The following is a 23,370-nucleotide window of genomic DNA, read 5'->3' as shown; positions in this document are numbered from 1 at the left end:
TGTCTCCAATATGTATTTTAAATTCCAGAGAGCCATCATCTTCAGTATAGGCTGTTTCTAATGTATTGGGGTCTGTAAAATCCTCTAACTCTACACTGGTGATTTTTGGTTTGTTGTCAGCATTTGTTATTGATAAGGTAGGGTAGTGGTGTGCCTGTGGTTGAAGCCAATATTTGATCTTGATTGGTCTCAATGTGCCCCCAACAAAAAACTGGTAATAAAATTGTGCAGGGGACAGCATATATATTTTGCCACCTGGTGTAAATGGAGAAACATATTCTTTGTTGGGGATGCTGTACAATTCAAGAATTACTGTATGTTTTGGATTCTCAATTATGCCTGTTATTTCTTTTTCTGCTGTGAGCAATCTGCTTGTTACAGATTCAAGGTGCTCATTGATGGTCCTAACAACATCATCATGGCCAGGCTTGATCTTTATGTCCACAATGAGTTTCTTGTATTGTTGCACAATCTCTTGGAGCTGGGTAGCAAAAACAGACAGAGCATTTGCTTGATTGGATTCCATGGTCCCTAGCTGTTGCTTGATATTAGCTACAATTTGTTGCAAATTTTCAATAACTGCCAATTTTGAATTTTGAGCAGTGAGATCATGGACCTGTCTTCTGATATCCTCAAACAGGGCATGCAATTCATTAATATGTTGATTAGTTGGAAGAATAGCCACTGTCTGAGTGAGTTGTTTGATCTCTGCCTGGATATTCTTGATATCTTCTGATTTCAATATGCGATTCACTGCCCTCTTAATATTTTTAAGTTCCTGTGATGTGGGAAGATTTGAAACAGTATTCTGCAAAGATTCAAGTGCCAATTTTACATTGTTTAATTCAGAAGCATCAGCCACATTTTGCATAGCATTTTGGAGCAGGGCTATATCTGCCTGAGAGGGTGTGGATTGTTGTAAAATTTCAAGTTTTGTTTGGATATCATCGATCAAGTGATGAAAATGAGATAGCTCAGATTCAGTGTTGAGGTTTTCAAGCTTTGTGATCTGTTGCTGGACACTGACAAGGGTATCTACAATCCCAGGCAATCTGGATTCTAGTACATTTGCCAAATCACTTTGCACTGCTGCTATTGTACCTTCAAGATGGGTTATGGAACTTTGAATTTTTCCAAAATCTTCATATGTTTCAAGTTGCAGCTTAATATTTGCTACACTCCGAGTTATTGCATTCAAAGCATCAGAAGATGGCAAATTGTTCATAAAATTTTCAAGTGTCTCAATTTTATCTTTAACCTCGGCTATGGCATTGTGCAGAGGATCCAGATTAGGTATCTGGAGTGATTGAATCTGTTCTTTTAGAGTGGAAATCACTAGATCAAAATCTTCTTGTGATTTTATGCTTTTGACAATTGTTTGGAGCTGTGTCTGGACATTATTTATCTGCTCTTCCAGTTGCTGTTTCAATTGCTCAGAGTTGGTGGCCTGGGTTTTAAATTTGGCTTGAAGAGCTGCTACAGCTTCTTCTAAACTTTGAAAATTATCCAATGTGGCCAAATCAGTATATTTCTGAAGCAATAATTTGAGTTCGGAATCAATTTTAAGAAGAGGGTCCATGCATTGTGATTGTAAATTTGTAATTTCTAATTGAAGACTGGCATTGAGTGTGGTCTGTAAAGCTTGTAAATCACTTCTTAATTTCTTGACTCTGACATCAAGCATCAGAATCTCATCACTGTGATCTTCATGTCTTGTATGGCCAAATATATCATTAGGCATTTTTGTTTTAATGGTTATTTATTATTGAATATCTGATTCTTAATTCTATAAAAAAGGGTATAAGCTTGTCATATGATCCAGGGACCTCAATATATAAGCAGTCACCAGCAGAAACAGTATATACAGTGCCAGAAATCATGTTTGAGTGCTTAATTCTGTAAATATTTCTCCCTACTGAAATTTTAACATCACCCTCAGGGGTTGTAATAAATTGCAATTGACCACCTACAGGTAATTGGTAATGATTTAAATTATTGTTAAATATGTACAATATTTTGCCTGTTTCATCATCAACATCTGTAAGTATGCTGTTCAGATGAATAATTAACAAGCCACTTAGTTTAGACAGCATATCAGGAGAGGGTTGTGGGGTTGGCAGCTCCATAATAGCCTGTTTTTTGAACCCAAATAAGTTCATAGGCATGTTTATTTATTTCAAATCATGCTCTGTAATTGGGCATTGTTTGCCACTTTTCAAATCACAATGCCCCCATGGTAGAGTATGTATGCCACATGATAAAATACATCTCTTATCATCATGTGGGTCCAGGGCCACTTTTCTTACAATATTTGAAGTCAGCAAGTGATCCTCACTCTGAATTCTATTTTCTGATGTTTTGATTGAATTCTGGGATTTGAGGCAATTTTCATAATCTTCAAATTGGAGATCTTTTTCAACAGTTACTCTGCCAATGCCCTTGGCTTTTTTGGCAACAGCACCACTACATGTTTCAAAGGTGTACATCTTGGCACTTAACCCAGCAAATTTCACAATAACATCACCAAGTGTCTCATCTTTTAACTTGCCAGGCACCTTTTTGTTGTGGGGTTGAATCTTTGTATGTTCACTGGTATCAAAGTATTGAAACAATTCAGGCTGTGACATATCTTGATAAACATCTTCTGTTTGAATATCAAGAATAAAACTATCCGTGTCCATGTACAATAATTTTACACGATCACCATAAAAAGGTTTCAGCACATCATAATACAATATTAACATATGTAATTTGGCCAATTCCAATATTACAGCCCCTACATAAATAGGTTTATCAAACTTGATTTTTGTTTTTTTTCATGTTGAAAAGTGCCATGTGCTCATCATAAATTCTTCTGTAATTGAAGTTGGGCTTTGCAACCAATTTTTTGCTCAGACTAGGGTCAGTAATTATTTTAACATCGGTATGTTTCCTGACATTTTCAATAGTTTTGCCATATACAGAATTCACCATCAATTTAAACAAGCCCTTATCAAATTGGCTCTTTGCAGATGTTCGAAGCTCTGTGTTTGTATCAATATATGGTTTCAACCATTCTGAGTGCCTGAACCTCAAAACTTTTCCAACTTTGGTCACTTGAACACCATGTTTCATCAGGAACTGGAGGTTTTTGTAATATAAGACACAACCCTGTTTCGGCTCCAGAGTCATCATGAGCTTCTTCTGTTTAGAGCCAGGTGAGCACTGAACCTCGGGAATTGGGGGAAGATCAGAAAATTTTTTGTGTAAATTATCTGGAATTGTCAGATCAACCTCTAAGATGAGGCCATAGTGACTGTCATCAAAATCCTTAAGATCTTCAATATTGACATCTTCAACCCACTCAAGCCCTGCATATGGCAGTTTTTTCATCATAGCGTGACCATAGAGGCTGTTTGCATCTAAATACGTTATATAATTTGATGGCCGTGCTGGATCATAATCAATCATATATTTGTTATTTGCTCTGGCATATCTCTGGGAACATTGCACCATCCCTCCTCTTATACCTTTCTCCATAAACAGATACATATCTTGATCGTGGATCAGATCCAATTGCATTTTGGTATTCAAAAACGTTGCAGCCCATGCTAGGCCCGGGGCACTGTAAAAATATACTGGGTCCAGTTTATAATTTTGCATCGAAGATTTTCTGAATGCCTGAAGTATATCAGCTAAGAGAGTAACATCAAGTTTTAAATATGCCATGTGATAATCACCAAATGTCTTGCATTTTAAATTGTTCCACATCAATTGGGCATGGTGATAATCATCATCAGTGATTCCAGATGCTCTGATTTTGCTGTAAAACTCTTGTTGTGGTGGCAGGGAACACTCATCAAATTTAGAAAAATCTGTGACATAGTCATATGGATATACACCGTTCCGCCTAATTAATTTCAGGTCCTGATTTGGAAACGAGGCACGTGTGATTTTGAATTGATCATCAGATAATTGAGTGGCCAGTGTAGCCAGGCTAGCCGATAAAATTCTGTAAGAATCAAGAAATCTTATGTGAATAGGAACACCATCAACTTTAATTATCTTGCTAATAGATATATATTTCTCATCATTTTCAGCTAAAATATTTAAATTCTGCTTGTCAAACACATCGTATCTGATCAGATGATGGAAATCATAATTGGATGCTCCGTGGCAAAATATGGGGACAAATCTTGGTCTCTTGATCTTAATATTACAGCTATTACACAGGGCCATTAAGAATTTACCATCTGTATGAGAATGGTGATGTACCTTGATATTTGTATCTGAAAATTCAGAATCACATACCGGGCATTTTTTTGCATTGTTGAAATCTTCAATCTGTTCCTCTGTTAAAGGCAACATGGGCTTTGATTTTAATAAGATGTTAGATGCTATGTCACGGCACTCATTTTCTATTCTATGTGCAAATATTTTGATGGCATCTGGTCCCATGTATAAGTATGGCTCACTAGCTACACCATCCCGTATAACTGTATAACAAAAGCTGGAAGGTTCATGTAGCTGGTATGATGTACTTGAAGATTCTTCAGGATCTGGATTGCAGAATGCAAGAGGTTTGAGGTTCGATTCAAAATCACAGACAATATATGCTGGGTGTTCCAACAAGGCTTCAAACTTTTTGAATTTGCAATTTTCACTTGGATTAGGCATCACCATATGAACAGGTTTATGGTTGCCACAGTATTTCAGATGCTCAATTAATTTGTTTTTGGCAATTTCTGCATTCCTTTCACGAACCCCATTTATTATTTTTTTACCATCAAATACAGTCAAACATCTTCTGCACAACTTGAATATTGTATTGGATTTGTCTAGTTGTGTTCTCACTAAAGCTTCAAGATTTTTTATCAGAGTATAATGGTATGTATCATCCCCTTCAATTAAGAGCAGATCAATCGGAACAGCAGATTCATCATCAAGTGTACTGATTCTGAGAGGTGCTATCGGGCAATTGCCAGTGGAACAAATAAATACATTAATAGATAATTGTTTGCCATTGATGTACCTGGCCCTTTTTTCAAATTTATCAATATTCTGAACAGACATTGGATATTCTAAACCCTCCATTGCATCGTCAAAATCATGTTCATGCTGTTTGTAATAAGTTATTCGCTGAGGATCCTTTGAAACTGGATACAAAGCAGCTAATATACACCACAAAAAGCATTTCTGGTCATTATTTTTTATATTGACCACGGCTTGTTTGTTTTTGATATTGGCAGGTAATGGCAGATATGTAGAACCTTTTAATGGGCTGAATTCAGAAATATTAACATATAACTTGTGTGGAGAACCGCATAGGCTCCATCCAGACTCTTTTGCTGCAAATTCAGAGTGTTTCATATTCAATTGATCTATCAACCTGCATATTATTTTGTCCGAATTTGTATTTGAATAAACCGGTACAGTTTCTGTTATGTGGGGCTGTGTAAATTTTGTGCCATTTGGTTTCTTATATTGTGTATACAATTTGAGGGACAGTTTATAAGACCCATTTTGTGCATTAAGAATTGCCTGGAGATCAGAATTTTTACTGTTCAAGAAATTCTTAATTCCACATCTTGGCTCTGATACAAACCGGTGATCCCTTAATTGGCCGTTAAAACTGCTACGGATGGGTTCATAGCGTGGCTGTTTTGCTGCTCTGGCATTAAGAGGTGTTTCGTGCTTTCTTTTCAGACCAGATGTGGATGGTTGTGTTGATGACTGTGCAGAGCAAGTATCTTTATGTTTATACGTGAAATATTCCATGCTGTATTTTCTATTGCATTTGGGGCAAATTATTGTGGGAGTTCTGTATTTGTCCGGGTTACAAATCTTTTGGTGTCTGGCCCAATTAGAGCTAAATATATTTTTATTGCATTGATTACAATATTTTTGATTCGGCATTTTTGTTGTTGTTTATTATATACAATTTCTTGGGATTCAATTCAAAACTTTATGCTGGATAAAAATATCAGTTGGGTTCAACACTGTGCTGTGTGTGTGTGTGTACGTGTGTATGTGTGTATGTGTATGTGTATGTATGTATATGTATATACGTGTGTATGTGTGTATACACTTAATATTTTTGGCTTTGGTATTTATATACAATTTCTTGGGATTCAGATCAAAACTTTATGCTGGATAAAAAAAAACAGAAATAGGGCACAACTTGGCCACAAGTGGACCGGAAGTAGGCAAACCGGAAGTAGGCAAACCGGAAGTAAACCGGAAGTGGACCGGAAGTAGACCGGAAGTGGACCGGAAGTGAACCGGAAGTGGACCGGAAGTGGACCGGAAGTGGACCGGAAGTGAATATGCGTGGGTGGGTGTGGGTGGGTGTAGGTGGGTGTTAATACGTATGGCTTAGTTTTAAGTGTGGTCAAAAAAAATATGAGGAGGGACATATTTTTGACAGGATTATGGACAACAATCTCACAGAAGTGCCTTCTGTAAGTGTAGACAAATCAATCTAAGGGGGGTCATACTTTCTGAGAGAGGTCATACTTTCTCATGGAATCCATGAGGGCATTTTTACAAAAATCTTGGATTAGGCAAGAGTTCCACACTTGAGCAAAAAGCTCATATGGGCATGTTGAGCTAGTTTTAAGTATAGGCAAATCTGCCAGAGGGGGGTTCATACTTTCTCGCGCCAGTAGTATCATCAATACCACTACTAAAGTATTACAGATAACCTGATGGAACTTGTTGTATCTGGATCTGTCATGGTTAGTGCTTGTTGCCATTCATTTGTTTTCTTTAATTTCAGTTCAGTTGCCAGTAGTGACAAGTAATTGACAAGATGGCTGGGAATCTTTCCGTTGAGCAACGGAAGTGGATTTTAAAGTGTTTTTGGAAATGTGAGAACATGAAAGAAGTGCAGAGACGATGGCGGGCAGAATTTGATACTGCGCCACCGTCACGTGTAACAATTACGAAATTACGCGACAAGTTTGATAGGGAAGGAACTGTGTGTGATCTGGGACGGTGTGGCAGGAAGAAATCAGTATCGGACGAAAGAGGGATGGAAGCAGTGGTACACACTTTCACAACATCCCCAAGAAGTCCATACATCAAATTCTGCCCGCTATCGTCTCTGTTATTAACATTCAAATAGTGTAAACCCTTTTATGGGACACTCTGTATTGTCGGCTCGTTCTGTCGTTTGCGCATGCGCGGCGAATGCTTACTTATAGACTGAAGGGGTCCGTGTTGCTTGTCGATTTTTGCCACAGTCTGAAATCTCCCGAAGTCCTCTCCCTAGAATGGATGTTGTTAACTACCGAGTCGAGAGCACTTCGCAAAGTCTGTCTGCTCACACAAGCAAGTTAGGATATTTTCAACAAGCAACACAACAAACGGCCAGCATATGTCACTGACGTCTGGACAATATGTCTGCCTCGCAGGACATTCGTTACATAACATCACACGCAGGTTATTTGCAAAGATAAAAAATGTTTGTTCTCTTTGCACGGAATACAAGGTTAAGATGATGAAATATGGCATTTCCGAACAGCTTTCTCCTTCCTATCACAAAAGAGTTTTCAAGGACTTGTATATTTTCGTCTGCAGTTTAGTTATTTTACGTCACTCTCCCACAAAATGGAACAGTTCAAAGAAGAATCCAAGAATTGAACCCATTAACTTCGAAACTCCATAGCGCAACGGTTATTTTAAGACCAGGACATACCAAACGCCTTTTCATCAGAAAGCGTGTTGTCTGTCATTCTTAACCGGAGCACTATTTATACGTAAAAGGGAAAGTTTCCTCATACATTCATAATGTACGGCAAAAGGGGAATTATTATGAAAAAAGTTGCAGTGAAATTCAAGGAAATAGCAATCACATATCAGGTTCAAACTTTTTGAAATGTGAAATAATGCCTTAAATGAAGCATAATTACAAATTTCAATTTGGCTTGGGGCAACACTTGAACTGGTAATTCAAATTAATAATAATAATAATCGTAATATTAATAATAATAAATGGCCATTTATTGTAAATCTCATTTCATTTCCACGGGAGTTATATAGCTGTTTTTGTTCTTCCACATTTCAATTTCTTGACCGTAGGGGAAATTGGAAGGAAAAGGGACATTCTTAACATTGAAAAATGGAATTGCACATTGCGGCAAAAGAGCCTGGGAGCCTGTGGAGCAAGGCCGCGCAGCTGGTTGGAGTCCTAGCCAAGATCTGTTTAATGGTTTGGGCAAGTTTTATAGGAGCACTTCGAAGTCCTGTAGAATAATTTGAATCTTTCAAAAAGTAATGAGGGAAGTTTCTAGTTTCCCAAAATACTAATTACAAGGGGAAAATATTATGTACAAAATAGCTTGCGCGAACATCTGCCGCGGTGGCTCAGTCGGTAACGCGTCTGACTACCATGCTAAAGGTCCCGGGTTCGATCCCCGGCCGGTTCAAATCCGGGAACTTTTCTAACGATGGAAGCGGCCCCGGTGCCCACCCAGCGTCGAATAACATGGGTACCTGGGGGAAACCCTGGGGGGTAAAGGCGGTCAGGGGCGTGATGCTGATCACATCACCCCCACTCACGACCGGATCAAGAAAGTGTGGGGCGTTACCCCCACACCCCCTATACGCCTCATGGCGTGGTGCTATGCACAGGGGAGCACTTTTGAACATCTGCGGTTCCCAGCTAGTTCTCCCACTTTTGGCTAATTTTGAATATGAAGATGGGTGATGATATGATGAATTGATGAAGGGACACTAACAAAGAACCCAGGACCTCTGACGTCGTAGCGCGATGTGCTAACCACTCCGCCAGGAAGGCTGGCTCTCGTATTTGAAATGGAATCTGGCGCCACCTATCCCAGATCATGTTTTCTTTACTATGACTGTACTTTCGTTCCGAATCTATATGTCTATTAGGCGATACTATTCAAGTGTTAGCTATCGTGCCTAGCGGAAAACTTTCTGCCAAGTGGAATAATGGACGAAATATGTCTACAAGAAATATCACGAAAGTTGTTTTAGAAGTTATAACATGCTTATGTACATATTACGCTAAAACTTTCTCAATTAAAAAAAGAAAAATGTGTATAAATGAATCAGGGCGTAGCGCACTCTGCTGATGATTGACGTCATCATGGCCATACCAAAGCAGCAAGCGATTCCACTCCAGTGGTATTCAGTATATTTCGAGGATGTATTTCTCAGCAACCAAGACGCATTTATAAGAAGTGACACGTAAGATGGATACATTAAACACGCATTTCATATCACATTGATTTCTCCAGTTGACAGGTATCGGAGGGATGATCCTGATCTTCGGCTTCCTGGCCTTCAACGGAGGTTCCCTAGGGAGCATGTCCAACCCAGGGGACTCAGCCATCATCGGACGGGTGATCTGCAACACGGTGGTGGCAGGTACAGGCGCAGCCGCCATCGTCCTCACAGCATGCCGCATAGGACTGGTCGCTCCGGCTTCCTGGAGCTTCCTCGTCACCCTCAACGGGTCACTCACTGGAATGGTACGACATATTCTGTACATTCTTACTGACCAAATTTGGGTACATTAAGACTCGGTCAGATATAAATCATGGTTACAATCAACGCTATGTTATCACACACAAAAAAAATATGTTTTATGTTGCCATGATGTATTTCATAGCACGCTTTGTGAAGCGAGATGGCCGTATTAATAAGTGTAGTTATGCGACATGGGTAGGGGAAAGTGGGGGAATCGTGCGCACCACGTTTCCGAAGGTACGAGCCAGAGAATGAGCTTTCGATTCATGCTATAACCTAGCGGGCGTCTCAGGAAATACTACTACATTGGGCTTTTCGCGCCAGTTGTATTGTGTTGTGTGTAGCGAGTGGATGTTTGTTTTTGTGTCCATTGTTGTTATTTTGCTGTTGACGAAAATAAGGAGGTATGTCTTAAATTTTTACTCTAGTGTTTTGAACTATGCTTGTTTCGATAGTGCATGATCATGTCTATACACGTGTCTACTTGTTACGAGATTAACTTTTTTATATTTTTTTCTAGAAAGTAAATTTTTTGTAAGGTTGGTGTGGGGCAATGGTGCGCTTCGGAGAAAGGGTGCGCACGATTCCCCCGTATATGTAATTGAATGCGCACAATTTCCCCAAACGACATTAAAGGTGAAACAAGTAGTAATACCCAGGTTTTAATTTTGTTCACAGATACCACGAAATTACAACAGAAAAACTGAAAAGAACTCCTACTCTCAGGGTAATCTGAAAAACGCTCTGGACGCTATCAAAAATGAAGGAAGAAAAATAAGGGAAGTTGGCAGATGGTTCAACATACCTGAGTCTACTTTACGGAAAAGGCTTGTAGAAAATCGTGATCTGCCTACTCCAACCCGGCTTGGAAGAAAATCAACGTTTTCTGTTGAAGTGGAAAGTGAATTGAAGGACTATGTTCTGACACTGGCAAAGTTATTCTACGGGTTAACTCCGAAAGAATTAAGACGCATAGCATTTAGATATGCAGAAGATCACGAAATTGTACATTCTTTCAATATGGTACGGATTTTTAAAACGAAATCCCGATGTAACTCTACGACAACCCGAAGGAACAAGCTTAAATAGAATTACTGCATTCAATGAAGAAGAAACGAAGCTATTTTTCTCAAATCTTCAGAAAGTTATGGATGAATATAAATTTGAGCCAAGGCAAATCTACAACATGGATGAGACAGGCATCACGGTCGTCCCAAAGAAGTGCCCGAAGATTTACGCTGCGAAAGGTATGAAGAGGATTGGTGCTGCTACTTCAGCAGAAAAAGGGCGCACAATAACTGGTGTTTTTGCTGTCAACGCTGCTGGATCTTATATTCCTCCAATGCTGATTTATCCGCGGAAACGTATGACACCTCAATTACAAAGAAATGGTCCTATCGGGTGTTCTTACAAGTGTTCGAAAAATGGTTGGACAAACGCAGAATTGTTCACTGAGTGGCTAGTTCACTTCCAGAAATCTGCAAAACTCACAGCAAGTGACCCAGTGCTGCTTATTTTAGATAACCATGCAAGCCATATTTCAATTGAGAGTTATGAATTCTGCAGGAATAACCACATTCATAGGTATCTCTGCCACCGCACACATCACACCGGTTGCAGCCACTCGACTTAACATTTTTAAGTCTATTGAAAAATGCATTGTACAGGGAATATGATCTTTATTTAACTACAACTGGCCATGAGAGGGTGACAGAATATGATTTGGCTGAACTCCTAAATCAAGTTTACATAAAAGTTGCAACAATGGAGAAAGCTGTTTCAGGTTTCCGCTGTACAGGAATATTTCCCTTTAATCCCGACAAGTTTCAGGATCATGATTTTGCTCCTGTTCAGGACGTTACACTTGTTATCGCTGAAGATTCTTCCTCTCCTAAAGGTTCGAACAAATCATGTGGCATTCCGAACAGTGCAGATAAAGACTTAGTGGAAGAAAACAAAGATTCTTCCTCTCCTAAAAGTTCGAACAAATCATGTGGCATTCCGAGCAGTGCAGATGAAGACTTAGTGGAAGAAATCATCCATCCAAATCCTGATAATAATGTGCCTTCAACATCTGCTGCAGGGGAAAACTCTTTCCTTTCCTTTGTCCCAATGGGATTACGTCAAGAAAAAGGGAATAATACCAAAACTGTAAAGAATTCTCGGCGAGCAAAACAACATTCAGAAATTTTGACCAGTACGCCCATTAAACGCAAGTTAGAAGAGGCCCAAAAGAAGAAACAAGAAGGAAGTAAGAAGAAGTTGGACAAAATAACGCGACACCATAAACGTCCGTGTGGAATGAAAAGCATCAAGAAGAAGCTGATAAGGAAAAGGCAACTTTCAGAGTCGTCTGAGTCAGACACCGAGGATCAAGAAATTGTTTTTGATGACGATGAATTGGATGACGTAGACTTAGAACGGGGACAAGGCAGTGCTTTGATTGTACAAGACACTAATGAACGTTGCGGAATTTGTGGTGATTTTGGGAAAGACGATGAATTATGGTATCGATGTGTTTCTTGCTGTGAATGGAGCCATGCAGAGTGTACTGGTGTCGATACAGCCAACAATTACGTGTGTGATTTTTGTAAACGAAAATAACATCGTCTTCCCCATTAATTTTCTTTCAATTTTAAATATTGAAACAGCAATTCAATTGCCTTCTACAATTGTAAGGCAACCACTTTTAACACATTCAATTTATATGTTGTTAATCTGATATATAACTACATACATTTTTATTTGCTAAACTATTTATTAATGCGCACCATTGCCCTACCCTTGCGTATCATTACCCCATAGGTTGGGGAATTGTGCGCAAGTGCAGGTTTGCATTACATGATGCATTACTCACGTACACACTGTTTTCTTTCAATTATAATTATTTCATTCAAAAGGAGAAAGAATGAAAAAGTATTAAGCTAAATTTCATATTTTCTCAAGCAAAACCTTTCCAAATATAATGAAAATTGCTTAGGTGCGCACAATTCCCCCACTTTCCTATAGGTAAATTTTGATGCTTCAAATTGTACAATTTGGAAAAGTTCCATCTTGATGGAGAAATTCATGGTAATTGAACAGACGTTGAATGTGTTACTTAAATTCTGTCGAACAGACATGGACACTGAAAGTTAGTAGAATTGTTACAACCCAGAAATGTCCGTGGCTGAACAAAAAATTAAGGTTTGTTAATATTTTATTGAGCACAATTTGTGAATGGAAAGTCACGACACGAACTGTGTTTTTCTGTATATTTTCGCATTCCTGTGCCAACATTTCTCTTTGCAGTAATATTATTAGAAGATAATTAACTTGCACATTTGTAGCAATATAATATGTGGGTAACAAGCCATTAACGGATAACAATAGGAACAACAATGTTTTCTGAATCCTGCAAAGTTGATCGTTGGTATAAAAAAAAAAATGTTTGCCTTTGTTCTTGTGTGTACAGCCTACATAAGAATTGAAATGTGTTAATTTAGGAAAGTAGAGGTGAATATTTTTGAAAGATGAATCATTTTCACAGGTTTCCATATGCGCCGGAGCCAACCGCTATGCCTTGTGGGCTGCCTTCGTCATAGGACTCATCGCAGCTTTTGTGTACCTGGGAGGCCATTACTTGGTTCTTCGCGTCAAGGGTATGAAGCGGCGTTTTAATTACACACACACCATATTTAATATTTTGAGATGCACCATAGTAACATTGAAAGGTTTTTTTTTGTATTTTAATATAAGTGTCGAAAGTTAAAACTCATAACGAAGTTAAATTGTGTGATTGATGGTTTAATATTGTAATGGGTGCGTCGGGATGGAGGCAATTTGCACCCTTTTCCCACTACGGGTACTAGAACAAATCAAAACATATCGAACAGCTGGAAATCCCCGTCTCAGTAAAAAAACGTAGACTGTAAGATGGCACTCAGCACACAGATAGTCAAGACTCAGGGCAACACAGATCCACAGAGGATTATAGCTACTGGCTCTGGGTCCAAGTGGCACAGCCTCGTTAGCCTACTTTTTGAAGTTTCTGGGTTTCAGTACGTAGATCAAAGTTTAACATTTGAGTGCCTTCCAAGAAAGTCACTCCGTTACGAAGTCAGATACTCGTAAATTCCGCGTAACTCTTTTTTAATTCCAATTCGAAAACCGTTGGATGCACATAAAATGGTTTTCAGTTTCCATTTAAAATGTTACCTCAAATTCAATGTTGAAGGGAATTTGTTGTGAGAAGAAAAATAACATTATTTACAATTGAAAAGCTATATTCAAATTCCAGAAAGTAATTTATAATTTCACTTTAACCCCTAGGAAAAAATAACAATAATAATAACCAAACATTTAGTAAGATTGAACGCCCCTAACACTTTCCATACATGCGGTCATGACTCATGACTCAGTGGAATATAAACTCAGCTTTAGTTCATTTCATCTCATGTTCTAGTGGACGACCCTTTGGATGCCGTAGCTGTCCACCTAGGAGGAGGTCTTCTAGGAGTCATAGCTGCGCCAATATTCACAGATGAAGGATTAGTCTATGGTTACAATAGCGCTGGTTTGGTGAGTATTAGCATATAACAACTTTCGTATATCTTATGCCAGAACTAGGGTTACCAGACGTCCGGTTTTTTCCGGACATGTTCTACATTTTAGTCTTATGTCCGGCGTCCGGGAGGAATTTCAAAAATATCATAAATGTCCTACATTTTGAGCGTCACATAATATGAACTAGGAAAATATTTGTTTCAGTTGAACAAAGAGAAATCATGCGAGTTAAAAGTCTATGCACTGCGCTCCCAAACTTATAGCGAAGTTTATTTTGATTCAGTCATTGCCCAAAAATAAAATAAAAGTTTGTCTTGCTAGAACAAAAACGGAAGCAATTTATGAACGAAGTTTTGGGGCCACATTCTGATGATGTCACTAATCGGTGCCTGAGCAAAATTTCTTGCCTCGGGGTTTATACTGATGGAACAAGGTGTTTCCCATTTTTATTCAACATTTTCATTGTAAAGCAGGGGGTATAGAGAACAAAGTTATTGAACTGAAAACTACCCCAGATGAAACTTCTGGAACCATTTCAAGTTACGGGAATTGCCGAGTCATAATTCAAATGTTGAGAGTACTTTTATTACCATCAGCACAACGGACTCATGAAAATTTCTTTTTTTTCATAAAGTCTGTAAAACGTTAGCTGGTTCAATATATTATCAAAGAGGTTTACTGTTCAGTCTCTCAGATATAGCCCAACACATATATTTCTGCCGTGCGATGCGCGACACAACTCAAGAAGCAGTGTTGCTAATGCAGCAGATAGAAAAATCGCTGCAGTGCGCCGATGCACAGCTGTTACGTACAACAAGAAAATTAGAGAATTCAGGTCTATCTAACATTGAGTTTTAAACGTCATGCATTATACCAGGACTAGGATTAATATGTACTAACAAGTGGCTTTGCATGTAGCTACATACACATGGACTAAAAATTCGCAAAATATGGACTAACACATTCGTAAAATTACCAAAAATGCTGCAAAGAAGACTTCTTCATAGTGATTCCTTATTTGAGTGATTTCAATTGATTGTTTGTTTGATTTGTTGTTTTAAGTCCACTTTATGCACAGTAAGGCTATTCGGGACTGGACCTACAGTTTAAAGTGGGATCCGAACCACTTGTGCCTCCGCCGGGTATCGAACCCGGTTGAGTGATTTCAAACAAAATAAACCATTTATTATTTTCCATTGCATTAATGCACTGGTGGCGTTCTAATTGTTCACTCCCAAAACCCGTCTACACTGGTACGGAACTGGAACGACAGATAATACACGACCGACACTACCACTGCGTTGAGAACTAATAACATGCGAACGTGTTAAACTGCGACAATTGGACCACAACACTCCTCCTCAAGCAGTATTATTGCCTCTCTGTGATCGGCGACAGTCGGTTGCCTTTGTTGTACATTTACAAATGATGCCGGCTTCCACAACAATAACAAGTACATAAACTGCCATTAGACGATAAGCTGCGCGGCTTTTTCTTTTGCTATGAACTTCTCACCCATCAAAGCATGGCAATTTTAACACAGAAAACAATATGCATCGTATTAAGCAGCAAAAATGTCAGCCTCCTCTATGCAATTTCTACAAGAACACGTGCCGGAGCCAAGACTTCAAATACTCATGGACAGTGGTGCAACCACAGGGGGAAGCAAGGGGGCATTGCCCCCCAACCTTTCACTGAAATGAGTTCTAGGGGGCAAGCGGGGGCAAACATCGACGGCCAAGTGTACCTGCAGGGGACAATTACCAACCACAACTTCAAATTTTATACAAATAAAAATACTTTTCGTAAAATTTTCTTGCTCGCTTCGCTCGCAATACTTGCTTTTCTTAGTCTTATCAAGTTCAGAACCGTAGCTAGGTAGCAGCGGCAGTCGGCCCTGGGCGCCGAATGATCTAAATTAAAATAAGTTTTAAGATTGATTGATTTATGGTTGTGGTTGTAAGTCCACTTTACGCACAGAGAGGCCAATCGGGACTGGACCTACAGTTAAAATTTGGATCCGAACAACTGTGCCATTTGCCTCCACCGGGTATCGAATCTGTGACCCCTTGATCACACGGTGACAATGTTACCACTACACCATCGGGGTAGCACAAAAGTTGTAAAAGAAAGAATGCATTGTCGTCCCGTGAAATTATTTGCGCCCTATTAAATCAATATTGATTTCAGCCTGCAAAAAAAAATTGGATTCAAAAATGTACTTCCTCGCTTCGCTCGCAATTTATCATTGTTCTCTGTAATGCATTGTAAATTACCAGACAAAGAAATAAGACTTGTCTTAAAGTTAGAAATATGGAAAAATATTGACAACAAAATGTCGCAACCGCTGCTCTCTTGCCAAAATTCTTTATTGGGATGCTAACACCTTGACTGGCTTCCTCCTTCATGAACTCGTGCACGTTGCTTAGAATTTCCCGAGCTTGGCTATGCAAGGTTTTTAATTTCATATTTGACAGAACTGGAGGCATTATGGAATTTAACGTTCATTAACAAATACATACTTTTACATACACACACGCAATACACGCACACAACGTCAAACAGGTCAAATACTTAGTATAAAATAAAAATATGGTGCTTCCAATCCAACAAAACTCACCGTCACTTTACCGGCCTTTCTCCTTCCGTGACAGAAAAAGTGCCTCATTATTACAGTTGGCAACACTAGTTACTAGCTAGCCAATGAACATGCACTGCATAAAAGAAGCAGTCACTTCGTCATGCTATATTGCCACATTACCGTTCCTGCCGAACGGTGTGAACCGCGAGCTGGAGCGCTATTCAATTGTTTTCAATGACGTTTCCGCGAGTGTGTCCAGGAATGGAATGACAATATGGCAACAATGGCGAAGGTTGGCGAGCACGGTAGAACACGTGATGCTAAGAGAGAGGGAGACGAAACGAAAATTGGTATCTGCGCAACGGCAAAGATATGTGTGATGCACTCTACCTGAAATTTTGAGAAAAATTGGCTCCTCTGAGAAGTAAGTACCAGTTAGAACATGTAGTAAAAAGCAGGCCCGTAGCCAGGAATTCTTTGTAGGGGGGGCGAAGTCAATCCTAGAGGGGGCAAATTTTTAATACGTTGTGTCGCATTGGCAGATATAACGGGGTACACAGAGGCACTTGCCCCCTCCCCCAAAAGAGATAAGTAACAGAAAAGGGATGATATCTTGAAACTGCAACGAACAAAAAAACCTTCGAGCAACAAAAATAGTAATATTTCGATATTGACCTTTCCACATTGCCAAAGAATATGAAGTTTAAAATAAATACCTAGGTAGGCTAATAGGGACTTGATATTTACAGGTCGATAATGTTAATAGACGATTAATATGCACAGGGCCGGATTAAGATGAAATTGGGCCTGATGCTTGAAATCTTCGGTGAACAATAAACACAACAACGTTATAGTTACGTCACAGTGCAAAGAATGATAGTAACTGTATAATAGGTAACGCTGTGTCTAGGCGTCCGAAATTGGGGCACCAAATTTCATTTTAAGATTTATTTTCAGGTTAATATAGAAAAAAAAATGTTCAGCTTTTTGGAAAATTTTCGTCTGTTTTCATCTGGGCCTATTTCAGGAATGGGCCTAATGCTGCAGCATCAATAGCATCCACTTTAATCCGGCCCTGAATGCACCAACAACTTTGGGTCTCTCTGCAGAACTGATTAAGGGAGCCCTTTATAAATCATACTTCATAATGATTCCCTCTAGTTTCCAGTATGCAAGATTTTCACAAAGGAATCTAATGAGAATCCAACAACACCTTTGTGTTGTGTTATGCAAGAAAAATCGAATTAAATAAATAATAATGGTTACATATTACCTACACTTTGACAAATTGTGTAAAAATTTGTAATACTTTTTTTTGTACTTGCTAAAACATTAAAACATGGGTCCCTTAGTCCACCACGGACTATTTCTTACAAAGGGGAGAGACTTGCATCACTACAGACAATGTTTGTCTACTGGTTAAGAAAATTTTACGAAATGTATTTTTATTTGTATAAAATTTGAAATCGAGGGGGGGGGCAATTGACCCTCTGTACCCCTTGCAAGTGCCCTTGGCCATCTGGTAGGAAAATGCAAGGAACACGTAAAAACTAATTCCATCATGAGTATCCAATTGTTCTGCTACTGTATTCTTAGATTCTCCTAGTCTTGTTTTTTACTTCAATGTTTGCTTCCCCCTAATGGACTTCCGTCCAAGATCAAGGGGAGGGGACAATGTCCCCTGTCCCCCTGTAGTTGCGGCACTGTTTATGAGTATCTCTGCATCAATTTCACGTCATCCTTCATTGTTGCGATTAGCTAGAAGTGGCAGGAAAGCAACACAAAGTAACAAAAATCAAATATCCACTCCCTCTCTCTACCACACTATTACCAAAATATAGACTTGGGAAACAAAAATTTAAGCAATTCAAAGTTCATAGCAACACATCCAAGAAAAACATCCAAACACATTAGGCACCTTTAATACAAGACTACTCAAAATGTCACAACTGTTCTAGATACTGAAAATTGTGAAATCATTTCCGGAAGTCTAATCTGGAAGGGAATATCCCCCCCCCCCCAATCCTGATACGACATTATACGGAATCCCATACACCCTAATAAATCACAAAATCAATAAGTGTCTTTGTAAAATTGCTAGAGTAACACATCATATAATTGGAAAGATTAGAGAATTCCAGGTAGGAATGTGTTCAGTATTTTTCAAAGGGGTAGCAGAGCAGGCTCTCAGGGAGGGGGGCAGTTGCCCCCTCTAGCTACGGGCCTGGTAAGAAGTGTATTATTTAGTATTGATTACAAATTTGGGAATTTTGCATTTAAGAATTCATTAAGAAATCATACATATATTTTTTAAACTCAAAAGTGTTTATTTGAAATTACTTTCTAATGTGTTCTAGAAATGTGCATTATTTATTGAGAGTATCTTGTGTTCTACATTTTGACTTAAAGTCCTACATTTTTGGACATTATGTCCTACTTTTTTCCCCTTATAGCGCAACTCAAGATCAAGCCCTTCTTCCCCTTCCGAGGCTGCTTCTCTCCCTTCTTGCAGTTTTGCCAGTCAAGCCACTAGCAAGCGGTTCATAGTCAAATGGCTGTTCCTCACCCGAGTACAGCGCCTTGAATAACGTAGTGTGGAAAACGACCCAAGAAACTGGTTCCCCGAGACGATGACAAGTAGATGGCAGTGCGATCGACCCAGGTGCTAATTTTGTTATGAAAGTAATGCGGCTTAGTTAGTTTTTGGAATATATTGTGTAGATTTGTTTCTCTAGAAAGGCGGTAAGTGAATTGATGGAAACAGTTATATTTGTGGAGTGATTTGCAGTCACGAAATGGCATTAATTTGGAAAGAAAAGTAAAATAAAATTAATAAATAAATAGCATGCGTAACACAAGAAGAAACATCGCAATGTGATTCCGGACGTCAGGTCTTGGACTGTGTATTAGAGTTTACTTTTCTATGTTATTAGAATATAAATAGTATCCTGAGAGATATTTCATACCGAGGCGACAAACCACAAATGTCGCTTGAAAGCGAGCAGTCGGAAATCAATGCAGCCTTTCGAACCGTAGGGACAAAAGCTCTGACTGCACCGTTTCCTCAAGGAGATTTTACACCAAAGCGACACGCGACAAACGATACGAGGATTTCACACCAATGCGACACGGGTCCTTCGGTCCAAGGCAACTTTCATACCGAAGCGACACATGTTGCTTGGAAAGGAGCCAATCAAGAGCAACATTTCACATCGTAGCGGCATGACGGGAAGCACAGGCCAGCGTTCGGTTGAAATCCTCAAGCGATAAGTGTCGCGTGCCGCTTGTCGCTTTGGTGCGCAATCTCACTAAAGCAAGACACTCATTGCATCGCGTATGCGCGAACAACAAACCACGGCAACAAGTTGCAAGCTATTGAGGAAATGGCCCAGTTTGAGCGACGCAGAAGCGACAAAGCGACACGTGTGGCTTATCGTGTCGCCTAGATCTGTTGTAATGTGCGGTTTATCGTGTCGCCTATCTGTTGTTCGCAAGCAACGCTTGCTAATATACTGAAGGCACCATGTCGCTTGTCACTTAGTTGGGAACTCACCCTGTAGCGCGTCGCTTCGGTCTCAGCACCCTTCCTTTAAGGAGCTTTCCGACCGAAGTAACAAGTAGCACGCGAATACGCCATATGAACGTCTCGTTTGCTGTTTGGACCCTCATGTGCAATGAATGCTATTTTACAGTCTGGAAGTGTGTGTCACTAGTGTGACAGTGTGAACATCCCGTGTCGCTTGTCCCATTGGTTTGAAAGTTGCCTTACACTCATGTCGATGCCACTAAGAAAGTTTTGTGGGGTTCCCCTTGTCGTTTCATGCAATCATCATTATTATCATCGCTGCGATTAGTTTAAAGCGGAAGAAAAGAGACAGTAAATATCCAAAATACAAATGCTTCAGTGTGTATATCTTTAAAAGAAATGATGATGATGATGATGATAATAATAATGATCCTAATTCATACACAAAAATTTAGTTGCCAAGAGCATTCCACGCGTATTTTTTCTCCCGTATTATTAACGAAAGTATGACGATAACAGGACGTGGTCGACTGTCTAGAATGTTCGTTAATATCTTCGCGACCACTGTACCAAATATCATAGCAATTATCACATTCATAGAAATGCGTCATGTAAGAGAATCAGACGTTGCAGCGAAAACGCCATTTACTTCCATTATAAGCAGTCGAACACCAAGCACCGGGGTCAACACCAGCGCCTCTAGCGGATCATTTTCGAGTGGAACCAACCAGAGAGCGCAGAAGCATGCCGTTTTCCACACTACGTTATTCTAGGCGCTGTAACCCGAGGCTGCTTCTGTCCTTTTCTCACCCTTTCAGTGTTGCCAGTCGGCTACCAATGGTGACCATTGGATCCATCTGTCCGTATTCTTACTAGGTTGTCCAGCAACGACAATTATTTGTGTGGTATTACACTGGAATATAAACATAACTGCTGAAGAAGATTATGTCTCCACCATATACTAGTCTTCATTTTTTTGTAGGTTCACCACATTCACAAAACTCTGTTCTACTTTACTCAACGTGAACTTCTCACCCCATAATCTCTTGTAGCAAGTCTAGTTTAGTTTATGCATAATACTTATGCACGATATGGTGTTAGGCAAACAAACCTTCCGAACATCGACCCGACACGGTTCGGTACAGCACAGACCAGCATTGGCAAATCTATTTAAGGGAAATAACCCGTGAGCTTCCGGATCGGTTCGCCTTGATTCAGCTTGCAAGTAGTTATGGGACCGCGTTTGGACCGATAAATCAATTGATTGGAAAAGATCGATCAAAGATCAATTGATGATGTAGGTGTGTGGGCAAGCAAGGGTGGGTGTTTTGAGCGTTTTGATTGGTTGTTGGGAAAAAGTGGGCGGGGCTTGATGATATGGGTTTCCTGTTGTTAATGAGGAGCTTGATAAGTGTTTCCGGTCGGGAGTTGATTAGGATTTTGATTGGTTGTTGGGGAGGAAAAGTAGTGGATTCCTGTGACGGTTGCTTTTCTCGGAATTGGAGTACGTGTTTCCGGTGTCTGAGGAAAGATGGCGTTGATGAGTTTGAAATTCTGGGAATCGTGATACGTGTTTCCGTTGTTTGAGGAGAGATGGCGTCTGAAACTGTACTAGGAGTTGAAGTAATAAAACCGTTTGTGCATACAAGTAAATGTTATTATTGTATCGAAATAAATAGATGTAATATACGTACAAAATTCTCTCCCTCCACCAATACAACACTGTACCAGTCGAGGCGTTACGGCAGAATGAAAAATCTGCAGTGATGGTCACAACACATACATATCAGTTCTGTGTAGGGTTTGGTCATTAGCGGAACGGATGCAACTTCTTTGCTGATTATGCATGCCAGAGATAACCAACCACAACTTCCGCGTTGAGTCTGCGGCGGGGCTTGATGATATGGGTTTCCTGTTGTTAATGAGGAGAGTGATAAGTGTTTCCGGGGGGCGTTTTCGGGACTTTGATAAGATTGCGGGTTTCTGTCGGTTGGGGAATTGATAAGATGGTTTGCTGTTGTTAATGATGAGGTGACGGTTTTCTGGGAATGTTGATATGGGTTGAGGTTTCCTGTTGTTAATCAGGAGGTGACTACGGTTAGTTTTCTGGGAATGGTGATATGGGTTTCCGTTGGGGGGCGTAAATGACTGTTGAAGTTGATAAGAGTCGACGGTTGAGAAGATAAAGGAGTTGGAAAGGAAATGTGTTGGGATGTTGAAGCGATATGGAGAGATTGTGGAACACGTGTTGGGACATGTCGGGTGTTTCTTGGAATGGGCATGTAGAAGTTCGTGGGAACGTTGATAAGGTATGACTGTGTGCAGGATACGTTAGTAGGCGGTGGAATGGAGAGCGGGCAAAAAGGAAAAAAAGTTTCCGAGAGGCAGCATGTGAATAGAATAAAAAAAGTTGTGTTCTCGGAGGAGGTGGAGATTCATAGTATACCGGGAAAAGAGGAGGACCGACGAGGCACGTGGGCGTTGGATGCCTTGCGCGAGAGAATGCGCAGAGAATATCAGGGAATTTGAGGAGGGGTAGGTAGGTATATAAAAGGTTTTGCCGTGTTTCACTTACACAGTTCGGCAGACTGTACGCTATCAGGTAGTAATCATCTGCGATTTTGCTGACACTTGTTCCTGGACACCCTTGCTGACACTTGTTCCTGGACGAGCTAGGTATAAAATCAGTATTCCGAGGTGAGTACTATAGGTTTCGTACGCCTATATGTGAGTAAAATGTAAATAGAACCAATGTTCGGAAATCCAAAATGGCGACCGGAAGTGGGGTTATCTTGGAAACGGTAAGACTTAGGAAAAATCTGTTTGCGGATTCATCACGTACGCCTATATATGAGTAAAATGTAAATAGAACCTATGCTCGGAAATCCAAAATGGCGACCGGAAGTGGGGTTATCTTGGAAACGGTAAGACTTAGCAAAAATCTGTTTGCGGATTCATCACGTACGCCTATATGTGAGTAAAATGTAAATAGAACCTATGTTCGGAAATCCAAAATGGCAACCGGAAGTGGGGTTATCTTGGAAACGGTAAGATTTATGAAAAATCTGTTTGCGGATTCATCATGTACACCTATACGTGAGTAAAATGTAAATAGAACCTATGCTCGGAAATCCAAAATGGCGACCGGAAGTGGGGTTATTTTGGAAACGGTAAGACTTAGGAAAAATCTGTTTGCGGATTCATCACGTACGCCTATATGTGAGTAAAATGTAAATAGAAC

The 23,370-nt window shown here is 39.8% G+C and overlaps 1 protein-coding gene across 1 annotated transcript in view; it reads left to right on the top strand.

Moving 5' to 3' along the window:
- The window catches only part of LOC145989249 (putative ammonium transporter 1), a 99,487-nt gene that overhangs the window by 37,241 nt on the left and 38,876 nt on the right, over positions 1-23,370 (top strand). The window contains exons 6-8 of the mRNA XM_083124566.1: positions 9,246-9,479; positions 13,007-13,118; positions 13,922-14,037. Of these exons, the coding sequence (XP_082980692.1) occupies positions 9,246-9,479; positions 13,007-13,118; positions 13,922-14,037 (462 nt within the window). The remainder of the gene's footprint in view (positions 1-9,245; positions 9,480-13,006; positions 13,119-13,921; positions 14,038-23,370) is intronic.

This window comes from Lepisma saccharinum, chromosome 6, assembly GCF_977018435.1.
Source record: "Lepisma saccharinum chromosome 6, izLepSacc3.1, whole genome shotgun sequence".
Classification (NCBI taxonomy): Eukaryota; Metazoa; Arthropoda; class Insecta; order Zygentoma; family Lepismatidae; genus Lepisma; species Lepisma saccharinum.
The sequence above is the reverse complement of the archived record's forward strand: the minus strand, read 5'-3'. Positions and strand labels throughout refer to the sequence as shown.